Below are 14,825 nucleotides of genomic sequence, written 5' to 3'. Positions count from 1 at the left end.
AAGTAGGCACTCAGACAGATACTTGTATGTGAAATGTTCACAGCGGTGCTCTCAGACCATACAGCTGAAATGGGGAAACAACTTACTGTCCATCAAGGGGTGAATGGATAAACACACAATGGAATACTATTCAGCCATAAAGAGGGATGAGGTACTGATAGATCCTACAACAAGGAGGAACCCTGAAAACACGCTCAGTAAAAGAAGCGAGACACAAAAGGTCACCTGTTGTATGACTCCATTTACATGCAATCCCCAGCATGGACAGATCCATGGAGACAGCAGGCTGCCAGGGCTGGGTGGGTTACTTCCCAGGGACCGGGTTTCACTGGGGTCACGAGCTGACTGGTGGTGGTTGCACAACACTGTGAATGTACTAAGCGTACTGAATTGTATGCTTTTAAATGGTTAATTTCATATCATGTGAATTTTACTTAAATAAAAAAAAAAGTAACGGGTACTTTTGAAACCCTGTTACCAACTGTAATTTATACTCTGAGCTATTCTATCTTTATTTCATATTATTTGCCAGTGTTTAAATAATGTATTAAACATATTCCTAAATGTAGGTACCCCCATATCATTATTCACCTCACAGTAAAGGCTTTCCCTGAAAGAAACCAAAAAGAATTTCAACTGAATTAACAGTAAAAAGAAAAATAAGAAAGGAAAGTGCTGCAGAGGAACAGAGCTCTGTAGCATCAGGGCCACGGGGCGCATGGGTCCCACCTTCTCCAGTGTTGCTTTGAGGTCTGAACCCCTCATCACAGGATGACAGGGTGGCGAGAGCCAAGGGAAGCCCAGTCCACTGTGTAAAGCCCCCATCCCAGCCCTTGGCACAATCGCGCAGTGCAGACCAGAATATAAAACCAGAAAGGAAGTCCTGTGTCCAGTGACAGACCAAGCACACCTCTCACTTCTACCTAATAAGAGAGAAAAGCTACTGAGGAGTAAAAGCATTCACAGATTACAACAAAAGGTGTTAGCTCTACTATGACACATAGTACAAAGAACTATCACCTTTAAAGGTACTCTGTGGGCAGCAATTACTGTTCTTTATTAAACTGTATGAGAATTAAAGATATGTCATATGTTATTCAGCACAGTAAAAAGACAACTTTACTAGTAAGAAAGGATATAGCACACTGTTCCAGGCGCCAGTGAAAAAACTGCAATCTGAAAATTTCAAGTGTGTCTTTTCACAACAAAAAAAAACACAACCTCTTCAGAGAAATAAACGTATTTAAGATCATTTAGAGATTTTATTCAATATTCTGAATGCAGATTCTTAAAATGTCTGTATCTTAAAATATTAGTATTTCATCATAAAATTGCAATTTTTATGCAAAGGGTGAAAGCAAAATGAAAAGTAAAGACCAAAACTCAAGACACCTAAATTAGGCGGGAACTACTGACAGATATGGTTAACTGAACAAACTAGCAAAGCACTGCAAGGATTATTACCTCACTGGAAATTCTTAAAAGAAATTGAGCTTAAAATGCATACCAGTATTTTAAGGAGGAAAAAGGGAAGGTGCCAATAAAAAAACTGGCCAATACAGCTTGTAGACATACTTATTTATTCATTTGGTCACCAGCTTGGTCAGTTAAGAGAGGATTTTCCAGGGTCTCAAATCTCTGAACATTTTACAAGCACAGAAAACAATGGCCTTTGCTCCAGATCACTGTTTCAAGGATGTTCCTGTAACCAACAGCCTTACATACAGAACCTTCCACTGAACGGAACTGTAGGCATGCGAACTGTCCAAGAGGAAAGATCCAGAACCCCACACTCGGAGTTTCTCTCCTCCGAAAGAACCCACTGCACAGGCCACAGTACCTGGCCTTCCTCACGCTGCTCTGTGGGAACTGGGGCTCTGGGAGCTGACACAAGAAAACGCTGATATACTGCTACTGCTACAACCTTCAGGTCCTGCCATCATCCGTGAAATTGTGGCAGCTAAGTTCTCAGGTAGCAAGGAGGACAAAATCTCAGACCTTTCACAGCCCTTAACATGGACAGGACACCACGGTAGGTAGTGGGAGGACAGAGGGATAAAGGTTAAAACCCTCACATCCAAAGACCTCACATCAGCTCTTACTACTGCTATTACCACCTACCCATTAGGCACACACCACTTAATTTATACTTCATACATGAGACTGTCCCATTCAACCTCTAAGCCTGTGGAAGTGAAAAATAAGTTTTTTAGTATACAAAGCAGCTAATTACTAATATCAAAAGCTTCCACACCACATTTCTTCCCTGCTTGGTCTGTTCCCAAGATGCAATTACTTTTCATCATTTCCACTTTGGGCCATATATTTAGATTGTTGCCTATATAATTCTAAATTACATGCTGATATTTTGGGTTCTTTATTTATTAACTTAACCTATTGAATTCCTGCTATGAAAGATGAGTAACTGGCTCTTTATGCTACCACTTACCTATTCTCTTTTTTTCCATTAAAAAAGGTATAATTTTCATACAGTAAAATATTCCCCCTTTAGTGTATAGTTCTGCAAAATTTGACAAATTCAGTCATGATACCACCTCCACAATCAGACTGAACATTTCCATCACCCAAATGACCTCCCATCCCTTTGTAACTAACACCTCCTCCATTCCCAGCAATCACTGTTTTCTGTACGTATAGATTTCTTTTCCAGAATGTCACATGAAAGGAATCATACCATATGGCTTCTTTCACCTAGCATGATGCCTGCTGTTGGGTATACCAGTAGTCTGTTCCTTTTTTATTGCTGAGTAATATTCCATTGCATGCCTATAGGCAGCCTCAGAGATGCTGTGGGTTCAGTTCCAGACCACTGCAATAAAGCGAGTATCACAATAAAGTGAGCTACAAATTGTTTGGTTTCCCAGTGCTATTAAGTGTGTAATAGCTATATGCCTAAAAAAAACAATGCACGTCTTAATTTAAAAATACTTCATTGCAAAAAAAACCACTAAACATCATCAGCTTTCAGCAAGTCTTAATCTTTTTGCTGGGGGAAGGTCTTGCCTCGATGTTGGTGGCTGATGACTGATCAAGGCAGTGGTTGCTGAACGCTGGGGTGGCTGTGGCAGTTTCTAAAAATAAGACAATGAAATCTGCCATGTCAACTGACTCTTCCTCTTGCAAATGATTTCTCTGTAGGATACAATGCTGTGTGAGCATTTTACCCACAGGAGAGCTTCTCTCTAAACTGGAGTCAGTCTTCTCCAACCCTGCTGCTGCATTATCAACTAAGATTATAGAATATTCTAAATCCTTTGTTGTCATTTCAACAATCTTCACCAGGATTATATTTCATCTCAAAAAACCACTTTCTCTGCTGATTCACAAGAAACAACTCCTCATCCATTCAAGTTTTATCATAAGATTGTAGCAATTCAATCACACCTCTGGGCCCCACTTCTAATTCTAGTTCTCTTGCTATACCCACCCTATCTGCAATTACTTCCTCCACTTAAGTCTTGAACCCCTCAGTCATCCATGAGGGCTGGAATCAACATCTTCCAAGCTCCTGTTAATGTTAGTATTTTACCTCTTCCCATGAATCATAAATGTTCTTAACAGCATCTAGAATGGTGAATTCTTTTCAGAAGGTTTTCAATTGACTTTTCCCAGATCCTATGCAGCTATAGCCTTACAAAATGTATTTCTTAAATAAGACTTGGAAGTTGAAATTATTCCTTGTCCATGGGCTGCAGAGTAGATGTTATGTTAGCAGGCAGGAAAACAACATAAATTTTATATATCTCCACTGGAACTCTTGAGTGGTCAAGTGCATTGTCAATGAGCAGTAATAATTTGAAAGGTATCTTTTTTTTTTTTCCTGAGCAGTAGGTCTCAACTGTGGGCTTAAAATATTCAGTAAACCATGCTGTAAACAGATGTTCTGTCATCTAGGCTTTGTTGTTCCATTTACAGAGGAAAGGCAGAGTAGATTTAGCATAATTCTGAAGGGCCCTAGGATTTTTGGAATGGTAAATGAGCACTGGCTTCAACTTAAAGTCACCAGCTGCATCAGCCCGTAACAAGAATCAGCCTGTCCTTTGAAGTTTGGAAGCCAGGCATTGACTTCTCTTCCCTAGCTATGAAAGTCCTAGATGGCATCTTCTTCCAATGTAAGGCTGCTTCGCCTACATTGAAAACCTGTTGTTTAGTGCAGCCATTTTCATTCATTATCTTAACTAGACCTCTTCTGGATAACCTGCTGCAGCTTCTACATCAGCACTTGCTGCTTCACCTTGCACTTCCATGTTATGGGGACGGCTTCTTTCCTTAAACCTCATGAACCAACCTCTGCTAACTTCAAACTTTTCTTCTGCAGTTTCCTCACTTCTCTCAGCCTTCACAGAATTAAAGAGAGTTAGAGGCTTGCTCTGGATTAGGCTTTGGCTTAAGGGAATGTTGTGGCTGGTTTGATCTTCTATCCAGAGACTAAAGCTTTCACCCTATCAGCAATAAGGTTGTTTCACTTTCTTATCATTCATGTGTTCACTGCAGTAACACTTTTAATTTCCTTCGAGAACTTTTCCTTTGCATTCACAACTTGGCTAACTGTTCGGTGCAAGAGGTCTAGCTTTCAGCCTGTCTTGGTTTTTGACATGCCTTCATCACTAAACTTAATCTTCAGATTTAAAGTGAGATACGTTTGACTCTTCCTTTTACTTGAACACTTGCAGGCCATTATGGGGTTATTAACTGGCTTAATTTCAATATTGTTGTGTTTCAGGGAAGAGGGAGGCCAGAGGAGAGGAAGAGAGATGAGGGAATGGCCGGTGAGCGGAGCAGTCAGAACACACACAATATTTACTGATTAAGTTTGTCATCTTACATGGGCGCAGTTCGTGGTGCCTCCCAAAATTACAATAGTAACATCAAAGATCACCACTCACAGATCACCCATAACAAATACAATAATAATGAAAAGGTTTGAAATATTGCAAGAACTACCAAAATCTGACACAGAGATACGAACTGAGCAAATGCTGTTGGAAAAATGGCACCGACAGACTTGTTTGACGCAGGGTTGCCACAAACCTTCATTTGTTAAGAAAACACAACATCTGTGAAGCACAAAAAAGTGAAGCACAATAAAATGAGGTATAACACAATTTGTTTATCCAACCACATGCTGAAGGACACTGGGTTTTTTCCAGTTTGGGGGAATTAGAATAAAGCCACTATAAACCCTTATGTACAGGTTTTTGTGTGGACTTAAGGCTTTTATTTCAATGGTATAATTATCTAGTAGTGGTGTAACTAGCTCAAACAGTATGTGCAAATTTAACTTTATAAGAAATTGCCAACTGCTTTCACAACAGCTCTACCATGTGGGCTCCCAGCAAGAATGAGACTTCCAGTCACTCTGCATCCTCACCAGCACTTGGTATTGTTAGGTTGTTTTTTTTTTAATTAGACCAATTCTAATTGACGTATACTCTTAAAATTGCATTTCCCTAATACCTAATGCTGAACGTTTTTTTCACGTGTTTATTATTCAAATATTTGGTGAAATGTCTGTTCAAACTTTTTACTCACTTAAAAAACTGTTTTCTGATTATTGAGCTTTGAGAGGACTTTATATCTTTATAATTCTGGAGATAAGTACTTTATGAAATACATCATTTGCAAATATTTTTCTTCCAGTCTATGGCTATTTTATTACTCTCTTAACAGTGTTTCTGCAGACCAAAGTTTTAATTTTGATAAAGTCTAATTTATCAACATTTTCTTTTACTGAACATACTGAATCCAAGGTTATTCAGATTTTCTTGTTTTCTCCTAGGTTTACATTTAGATCTATGACCCACTCCAAATTAATTTTTTTAAAGGTATGAGGTATGTGTCTAGGTTTTATTGTTTGTTTTTTTTCTGACATATGGACTTTCAGTTTTTCTACAACTACTTGTTGGAAAATATTCTTTTCCGATTGAATTGCTCTGGCACCTTTATTTAAAAATCCATTGCCCATATATATGTGGGTCTGTTTCTGGACTTTTTATTCTGTCCAGTTGATCTCTATGTTTTTCATTTCCCTAGAACCACACTGTCTTGATTACAGTAGCCCTACAGTAAGTCTTGAAATTAGGTAGTGTGTACCTCTAACTCTGTTCTTTGACTGTTTTCATCAATGTCTCAGCATAAAGATCTTGCACATATTCTGTAGATAAATACATATAAAAAACATTTACATCTTTTTGGTACTATTGCATATGATAATTAAAAAATTTTAAATTTCCAGTTGTTTTTTGGAAGAAATATAATTGATTTGTGTATACTGACTTAGTAGCCTGCAATTTATTAGTTATAATAGCATTTTGGTAGGTTCTTTGACTTTTTTTTTCATAGATAATCACATTGTCTGAGATTAGAGGAAGGTTTTCTTTCTCCCCTTCTAATCTGCCTTCTATTTCTTTTTCTTCCCTTACTGTACTGGTTACAGTCATAGAACGTACTTTGTCTGATTTCAATTCATTTCAACTTTGTAATGGATTTTTTAAGACCAGGATGTGACCTATGTGGGTGTGTATTCACCTGCTGTGGGGCAGTATGTTTATAGCTCAAGTCTTCTACATCCCTACTCGTTCTCTGTCTGCTTATTCTAGTTATTACTGAAAGAGGAGTGCTCAAGTCTCCAAATGTAACTGTGGATTTGTCTGGTTCCCCACTCATTTCTCTCTCTTCTTACTGTGTGTGTGTTTAAGCTACGTTGTTGGGGTATGAACACTTAGGATTCTGATGTCTTGCTGGTGACCTGACCTCCATGTTTTTCTCTTTTGGGGGAGGGCTGAGGAATAAATGCAGGACTGCCCATCATCTTTGGCTTTATCGTTGTTCAGTTCCGGTCTTCCTAAGATACCAAGCTCATTCAAAAAGGATGATGAAATGTGATCCTATAAATACGCTTCTTTAAAAAGTAGGTGATGCCAATTAAGTCATAATTATCTCTCTTCTGATCATCAAAATTCTAATTATTAAGATCTAAGTATTTCTTAATGTTGAAGGTATCTTTTTCAAGTAGTTTTTCTCTGAAATAAAAGTAGCTCCATTGAGCCTTACATTGCATTTAAATGCATTTAAATGATATTTTTCTTGACTGTCTTTCAGTATTTTAACATGCACTTGGAGTTTTTAAGCTCTAATTTGCCCTTATGCCAGCCTGCAACTAAGTACTCATCAAGATGTTTTACATGGATTTTTCATTCATCAACTTTCTTCCCTTTAGAACACAGCTCCTGAGCTGGCTTCACTCTATTGAAAAGCCACGCAATAAAGACATTAAATGAGAGCAAAATATTATTTACAGCTTGCGCACATGCACTCTGCATCTGTGTTCATCTCAGACAAAAAGTTACAATGCAGGTCCAAAGGATGACGTGGAAATTACTATCACAGCAACTAAGTAAGGAATCTACTTGTGGATTGAGCATAAATGGAGGAATGCAATGGAGTCAAAGGTAAGAGTGTACATACATAGTCACTACTGTTAAATAAAAGCATTACTCTTCTTGATAAACATGATAATAGCCTATATTTTTTAAAAAGTGATTCTTCATGAAGTGCCCATCAACAGATGAACGGACAAAGAAGATGTGGTACATATATACAATGGAATATTATTCGGCCATAAAAAAGAATGAAATATTGCCATTTGGGACAACATGGATGGACCAAAAGAATATTATACTAAGTGAAGCAAGTCATACAGAGAAAGAAGAATACTATATGACTTCATCTATACGTGGAATCTAAAAAAACAAAACAAATGAATGAACAGAACCAAACAGAACCAGAGTCATAGATACACAGAACAAACAGGTGACTGCCAGAGGGGAGTCGGTTGAGGGGAGGAGAGACACAGATGAGGGAGATTAAGAGGTACAAACTTTAAGTTATAAAATAAATGAGTCACAGGGATGATGCGTACAGTGTGGGGAATATAGTCAATAACTATGTAATATCTTTGTGTGGTGACAGATGGTAACTAGAGTTATCATAGTGATTATTTGAAAGATAAAGAAATATCGAACCACTATGTTGTGTACCGGGAACTAACATGGCATTGTAAGTCAATTATACTTCAAAAAGCAAACAACCAACAAATAAACTCATAGAAAAAAGGGTCAGACTTGTGGTTTTCAGAAGTGGGTTTGTGGGAGGGGGAACTAGATGAAGGCAGTCAATCAAAAGGTAGAAACTCCCAGTTATAAGATAAATAATTACTGAGGATGTAATGTAGAACATGATAAACATAATTAACACTGCTGTGCATTACATGTGAAAATAAAGAGTTTTCATTACGAGGAAAAAATATACTTTTTTCTGTTTCTTTACTTTTGTATCTATATGAGATGATGGATATTTGCTAATCTTACTGTGGTCATCACTTCATGATGTATGTAAGTCAGAGCACTGTGCTGCACACCTTATACAGTGCTGTATGTCAATCTTGTCTCAAGAAAACTGGAGAAAAAGAAAAAGAGCAAAGGGGTGTACACTGTGGTCATGATGTAATGGAGACATAAGCTAATTCTGCTCGGTTAGAGAGGGATTATCTTTGTTTCTATCTTTATCAAGCCCACCCTCTCTGATGGGTTCTTTTCTCCTCTTCCTACAAACAGGCTCAGGTCTCCTCTGGCCCCAAACACGCAAACAAACCACCCACGAGGCTTACGCTGATAGCGCCAACACCCCTTTCACTAGCACCTTCCGTGAAACATGCTCACTGTCTGCAGATCCAAGCCACTGTCTCATTCGCTCATCTTTAAGTGACTGTGATCTTGCTCTGGTTTCCCCCAGGACACTGACGCCTCTCACCAAATCCAGTCACCTCTCCTCAGTCCTAATCCCACCCAGTCCCTCAGCTACGCAGGACCCTGTGGTCCACACCTCCTCTCACACTCCTCTCCTGACGTTTGTACACTGCACTTTCCTGAAGTACTCCCTCCCTCTCCCCCCATTTCTGCTCTGTCCTTCTACTGCCTGACAAAGGGAAGCATCAGCCAAGATTCTGTTCTGAGTCCTGGCTTTTGACTCCCTACCCCCTCTTCTCCATTATTTGTTCTCCTCTCCCACAGAAAACTCACGATAATCAGCTCTAAAGTAAATTGGGGTTGAGAAGAAAACGTGGAGTCCGAAGGCCTGGCTTCCATTTCTGTTTCTACTGACTTAGTTGCTGTGCACCCAAGGGCATGTAACACCCCACAACTCCACAAAAGTGAAGAGATCTCTTCTAATGTCCCTTCCAATCCCACAGTTCTACAATTCTAACCCTAAAGAACATCAGATTTGCAGCTGGAATTTGTCTAATGCACTGACAAATCCACATTCTGTCTGCCATTTAACTGTCCCAGCTCCAAACCTAATCTCTCAAACCAACAACTTCTTTTAGGTTGCCTATTAATGTTGATGTACTGGTGCCACCAATACCGTAAGCTTGAAATCCTAGTAATCCTATACACTTACCATCTTTTATTCACACTTTCTCTCTTTTTAACCACCCCCATACACTCAAGGCCTAAGTCACAGAGCATCTCTTCCAGGAAGTGATCCTCAGCCTCCCAATGTGGTAGCCATCCCCCATCTTCAGAAGAGCCGAGACACTCTATGTGTGCCTCTTTCATTACACTCGGCACATGTTTCCCTCCAGATTCTGGTTATGAAGGAGCAGGGTTTATATCTGAATCTTCTTAGCATTTGCAAAGAGCACCTTGAGCACTGCCTTCCCCAGAGGACAGAAAAACCATAAGATTTGAACTGAATTGACTAAACTCAATATATACTCTGGATGCAGCAGAAGCAGTAGAGTTTTCTAGAATAATTTTTTTTTCAAGAAAAAAAAATTGATATATAATGATTTAGATGTTCCGGCTCTAAAACAGATATTGTTCTTTTTCAGCTAAGGAAGCAGAAGCTCCTCTTGAACTCCTTCAAAATCCAAGCCAACTTACAAAGCACACTAGAGACAGTATGTCTGTGAGGTCACAAGTTTTTTAAACGCATGTTTATTAAACGATATACTCTTAAATATTTGGTTTTACATTTGAGCATTTCTTTTTTTATCTAAGTGGTTTACGAGGCAAAGTAGTCTGATAAACTGTTCGACCTGATGAACTATCCTCGGAAGTGTGGATCTGATGTAGTAAATGAGAATGCCCAGCCAGTCCATACTGCGTTATCTTCTCCTTCAACTTCCCTACAGCACAAAGTCTCCAAAATGAAATATGATATCATTGATTTTCAGCTTCATTAATAAGCTTAAATGCATTCCTCTAAAAATTTTTTTAAAATGCCCCCCATTGAGACAGTAAAACAAATTGAGAGGAAAAAAAAAGGTTTTCAGCTTCCGTTATTACGTAAAAATGCAGCCTAGCAGACAGAAGAACTAGAATTTCCAAGGAGTCTAAAGCAGAAAAGCCAAAGCTTTGGCTTAATTCACCCAGAAGATAGGATGTTTGGCGTGAGGCCCAGAAGGTAGTACAACGTGTCACTGCAAGAACATGACATGAAACTGAAGGGTCTGTCCACTGTCTCATTGCTGAGGCTGCAGGGCAGGGTCCGACCTACCTGGCTGATCCCTGAGGGAGGGATCTTGTACGCCTGCAGCTTCTGTCTCAGCAGCTCGGGATCACTGTGCCGGAAGGGGCACCCTGACAACGACAAGCAGCACAGCAGCAAGGTTATTCACCCGGACGTAATACACCACCACACTCGAAAGACCGTCTCAGCGCCCCTTAATTGTCTAACAGCTTATTAATAAAAAAGTTAATTGCCCATGGGTGCAACTGCTTTCCTCTCTTTATCTAAATGACGACTGAGCTGTGCGGTTACCAGGGCACTACAGCCTCAAGACTTACATAAAACATTCCAGCATTCTCAGGCAAGGCTGCCCACTCACTAGAAGGAGGAAGCAGTTTTAATTATGCTACTAGCTAACAAGCAGAGATAATCACCAAGTAGCTATAAAACAGTTTAGCTAAAAACTTTATGCAATCTCACATTTTTTTCTAGTTTAAAAAAATTACATAAAGGCATAAAGGAAGACAGATGGTGTAAACAAAAAGAAAAACGTGCGAACTCTAAGAAATATAAAAATCTCACATCATTTTCACATGTTAATTTTATGCCTACTTCCCAAAGAGTAGAATCCATATAAATTTAAAGGAATCCCAGATGGACATGAGATGACAAATAGGAAACTGCTTCATAGAAAAACAACTTATAGTAGGTACATGTAATCTCTATATTATTTCATGAGAAAAATATGGATGGACTACTAAAAAATATGCATAAATAACACAGAAGAATTGAAATGTAAAAGCTGCATTAGGCCAAAATTTAGGAAATTTTAGGTATTTTAATAAGAAACTGTAATGATAAGTCAACATACTTAATTTAAAATTTAATACAGGAAACCAGATAATTTTTTTCAGTCATACAGATGATGGACCTGTAAGTTAATTAGAAACAACTGTGCATTTTTAATGAAATCAATGGAAAATTGGTCGCAGCAAAAATAATGGAAAAACAGCCTAGATGCTAAACAAATGTGTTTAACCAAAAGTCTTAACTACAAGTAAAAGCATCCATGATAACACTGGATCCCTACAAATTATGAAAGTCACAAAATTCACCGTAGTATATAGTTTATTAAGATCAACACTGTAATGCCATTTAGTACGAGGAAGTGTGACGAGCAGCTGTACAGCACGTAGTTAAGAGTCTGGAGCTGCCCTTCCTGCATCTGAATCTCACTTTACCGGCTATGGGTCAGGGGACCATGGGCACGTCTCGTGTCTTGTTGTTGATTCAGCTTCACTGTCTGTCATGTGTGGGAAATACACCCGCAGAGTTCCTGTGACAATGGAGGATAAAGCCCTTACACTCTCTCGGCTCGTAGGAAGCACCCAACATGGGTTAGCCAACATTATTACTCTAAAAAAAGTCTGATGATGAAATGGCAAAGGGTCCCAATGAGAAACAAATGAGGCTTAGTTAAGCCCAGAATTATTAAAGGACACCAGAAAGAGACAGATTAATTGAACTGTCCAAATTTCATTTGAAATAATGGCTATACCTGTAATGAAAAGGATCAGAAAGGGCAAAGCCAAGAAGAAACTGAAGATTGACAAAAAACCAGAGGTCACAAAAAAGTCTTTCAAAGCTACGCTCACAAGAAGAAGAAAACAGAAGAAACAAACCACCTCAGGAGCAGGGAAGCTGGTGTTATTTTGACAAATGACAGAAAGAAAACAGAACTTGACAACTCCTACTTTGTTTCTATCTTCCACATCAAAGGGAACAATCTTCCAAACTGGAAAGGGCTGAACTCACAGGTAACTTAAGATGAAGTGGATGTAGACACAACTAATGCTGATTCCAGCAAAGTGTTGAATAGAACTTCCCAGCACACATTTGTGGAAAGGATGGATAAACAGTCTGGAATATAGTTCTACCTACATCAACTCTGACTGGCTGAACAACACCATTCCAGGCAGTGCTGGTTAATGAAATATGTCAACCTAGGGGCTACAGAGCTTTGCAAACTACACAAATCTAAAAGGATAGAGACTTCTGGTTTCCAGTCTGGCACAGAAAGAGCTTAGAAGTTGTCACTCCATCCTAACAAGTAAAAAGCTGAACAGGGCTTCCCTGGTGGTGCAGTGGTTGGGAGTCCGCCTGCCAATGCAGGCGACACGGGTTCGTGCCCCGGTCCGGGAAGATCCCACATGCCGCGGAGTGGCTGGGCCCATGAGCCAAGGCTGCTGAGCCTGCGCATCCGGAGCCTGTGCTCCGCAACGGGAGAGGCCACAACAGTGAGAGGCCCGCATACCGCAAAAAAAAAAAAAAAAAAGCTGAACAGACTGAAAAATCAACAACTCCTCTCAGATCTGTCAAAGAAATGAGGTCACAGGGCAAACCACTGCCCCCAAAATTGGAGGGAGAGGCAGACAGAGAGAATCACAACAAACCAGAGCAGAAATCTCTGTAGGAACCAGCACTGGGGTAGGGAAACCTAACCTGTAACTGACAAATTTCTGGAGTCTCTGTGTGGACACGTCTGAGAGTTAGAAGCTCCAGGGAGACCAGTCAGAGGAGGGCTACACTTTGTAGCTGAACTTCAGGGGCTCTACCAGGTGCTCACAGTGAATAACAGAGAAATCCCCCTCATGCTCTAGCACGGGGGTAAGCAAAGGTACCATTTTAAATACTCTGGAGTACTCTGTTCCTCTTAGTAAGGCTGCCCTCAGGAGAAACTATTTTACCAGAGCCTGGCCTACCTGGGGGAAGAGAAATGCGCAGCTCCAGCCTCCTGGGGCCGTCCTGTCCCCCCAAAGGGAGGAAGCTGAGAATCACTGTTGACGTTCACAGCCCACAGCCACAGGGTCACTAAACACTGAGACCCAATTACCCAATCCAACACTATAGACACCCCCCTGCTCACCACCGCATCACTACAGACCTATGTACTGGAGTTTGTCACGTCTACCTTTCAACAAAAAATAACAGTGTGAAGAGACGGAAAACGTGTCAGAATTAGAGCCAGATAAGGCAGGGATACTGGAGTTATCAGACTGGGAATTTAAATTAACTATGATTAATATGCTGAGGGCTCTACCGGAAAAAGTAGACAACATGCAAGAACAGATGTGTAATGTAAGCAGACAGATGGAAATTCTAAGGAAGAATCAAAAAGAGACGCAAACACTGTAAGAGAAATGAAGAATGCCTTTGATGGGCTTATTAGCAGACACAGCTGAGGAAAAGATCTCTGTGCTTGAGGATATGTCAATAGAAACTTCAAAACCAAAAAAACAAAAGGAAAAACAACAAGAACAGAATAGCCAAGAACTGTGAACAACTATGAAAGGTGTAACATATGAGAATGGGAATACCAGAAGGAGGAGAGAGAGAGAAAGAAACAGAAGCAATAATGACAGAGAATTTCCCCCAAATTAATGTCAGACACCAAACCACAGACCCAGGAAGCTCAGAGAACACCAAGCAGGATAAATGCCAAAAAAAGGCAGCTAGGCATATTATATTCATACTTCAGAAAATCAATAACAAAGAAAAATCTTGAAAGAAGCCAAAGGGGAAACACCTTACCTACAGAGAAGCAAAGAAAACAATTCTATCTAACCTATCCTCAGAAACTGTGCAAGAAGAGAGTGGAGTGAAACAGTTAAACTGTTGAGAGAAAAAAAATCCCTCAAACCCAGAATTCTGTACCCTGAGAAATTCTCCTTCGAAAGAGGAGAAATAAGGATTTTCTCTGACAAAAAAAAATTCAGGTAATCTGTTGCCAGACCTGCAGGGCAAGAAACATTAAAAGAAGTTCTTCAAAGAGAAATAAAATGATACAAACCAGAAATTCAGAACTACCCAAAGAAAATTTGAACATCAGAGAATGATAAGGAAAGGTAATACAAAAACTTTTATTTTCCTTATTCATAAATAATCTGACAGATAACAGTTTGTTCAAAGTAATGGGAACAGTGTATTCTGTTATGCATGTTTATGTATATATCTGTGTGTGTTTATATATTCTTAGATATAAATGAAATGAATGACAGAATGATACAGGGAAGTAGAAATATTCATTATTATAAGGTACTTGCATTACTTATGTGTGATGTGGTGATTTGAAAAGAGAGTTGGATTAGTTGTACACATATAGTGAAAACTCTTTAAAAAATAAAACTAATTTAAAAAGTAACAAAAGAAGTACAATAGATATGCTAAAAAGAGAAAAAAAATGGAATCATATAAAATGCTCAGTTAAAACCACAAAAGGCAGAAAATGTGTG

General features: G+C 39.3%; 1 protein-coding gene across 2 annotated transcripts in view; it reads right to left on the bottom strand.

Moving 5' to 3' along the window:
* The window catches only part of PRIM2 (DNA primase subunit 2), a 278,477-nt gene that overhangs the window by 24,983 nt on the left and 238,669 nt on the right, over positions 1–14,825 (bottom strand). For both annotated transcript variants that reach the window (XM_067753525.1, XM_067753526.1), the window contains exon 12: positions 10,582–10,664. In XM_067753525.1, coding sequence (XP_067609626.1) covers positions 10,582–10,664 — 83 coding nt within the window. The remainder of the gene's footprint in view (positions 1–10,581; positions 10,665–14,825) is intronic.

The sequence above is a fragment of the Pseudorca crassidens genome, chromosome 10 (assembly GCF_039906515.1).
Source record: "Pseudorca crassidens isolate mPseCra1 chromosome 10, mPseCra1.hap1, whole genome shotgun sequence".
NCBI lineage: Eukaryota > Metazoa > Chordata > Mammalia > Artiodactyla > Delphinidae > Pseudorca > Pseudorca crassidens.
This window is presented reverse-complemented; position numbering and strand designations above follow the sequence as displayed.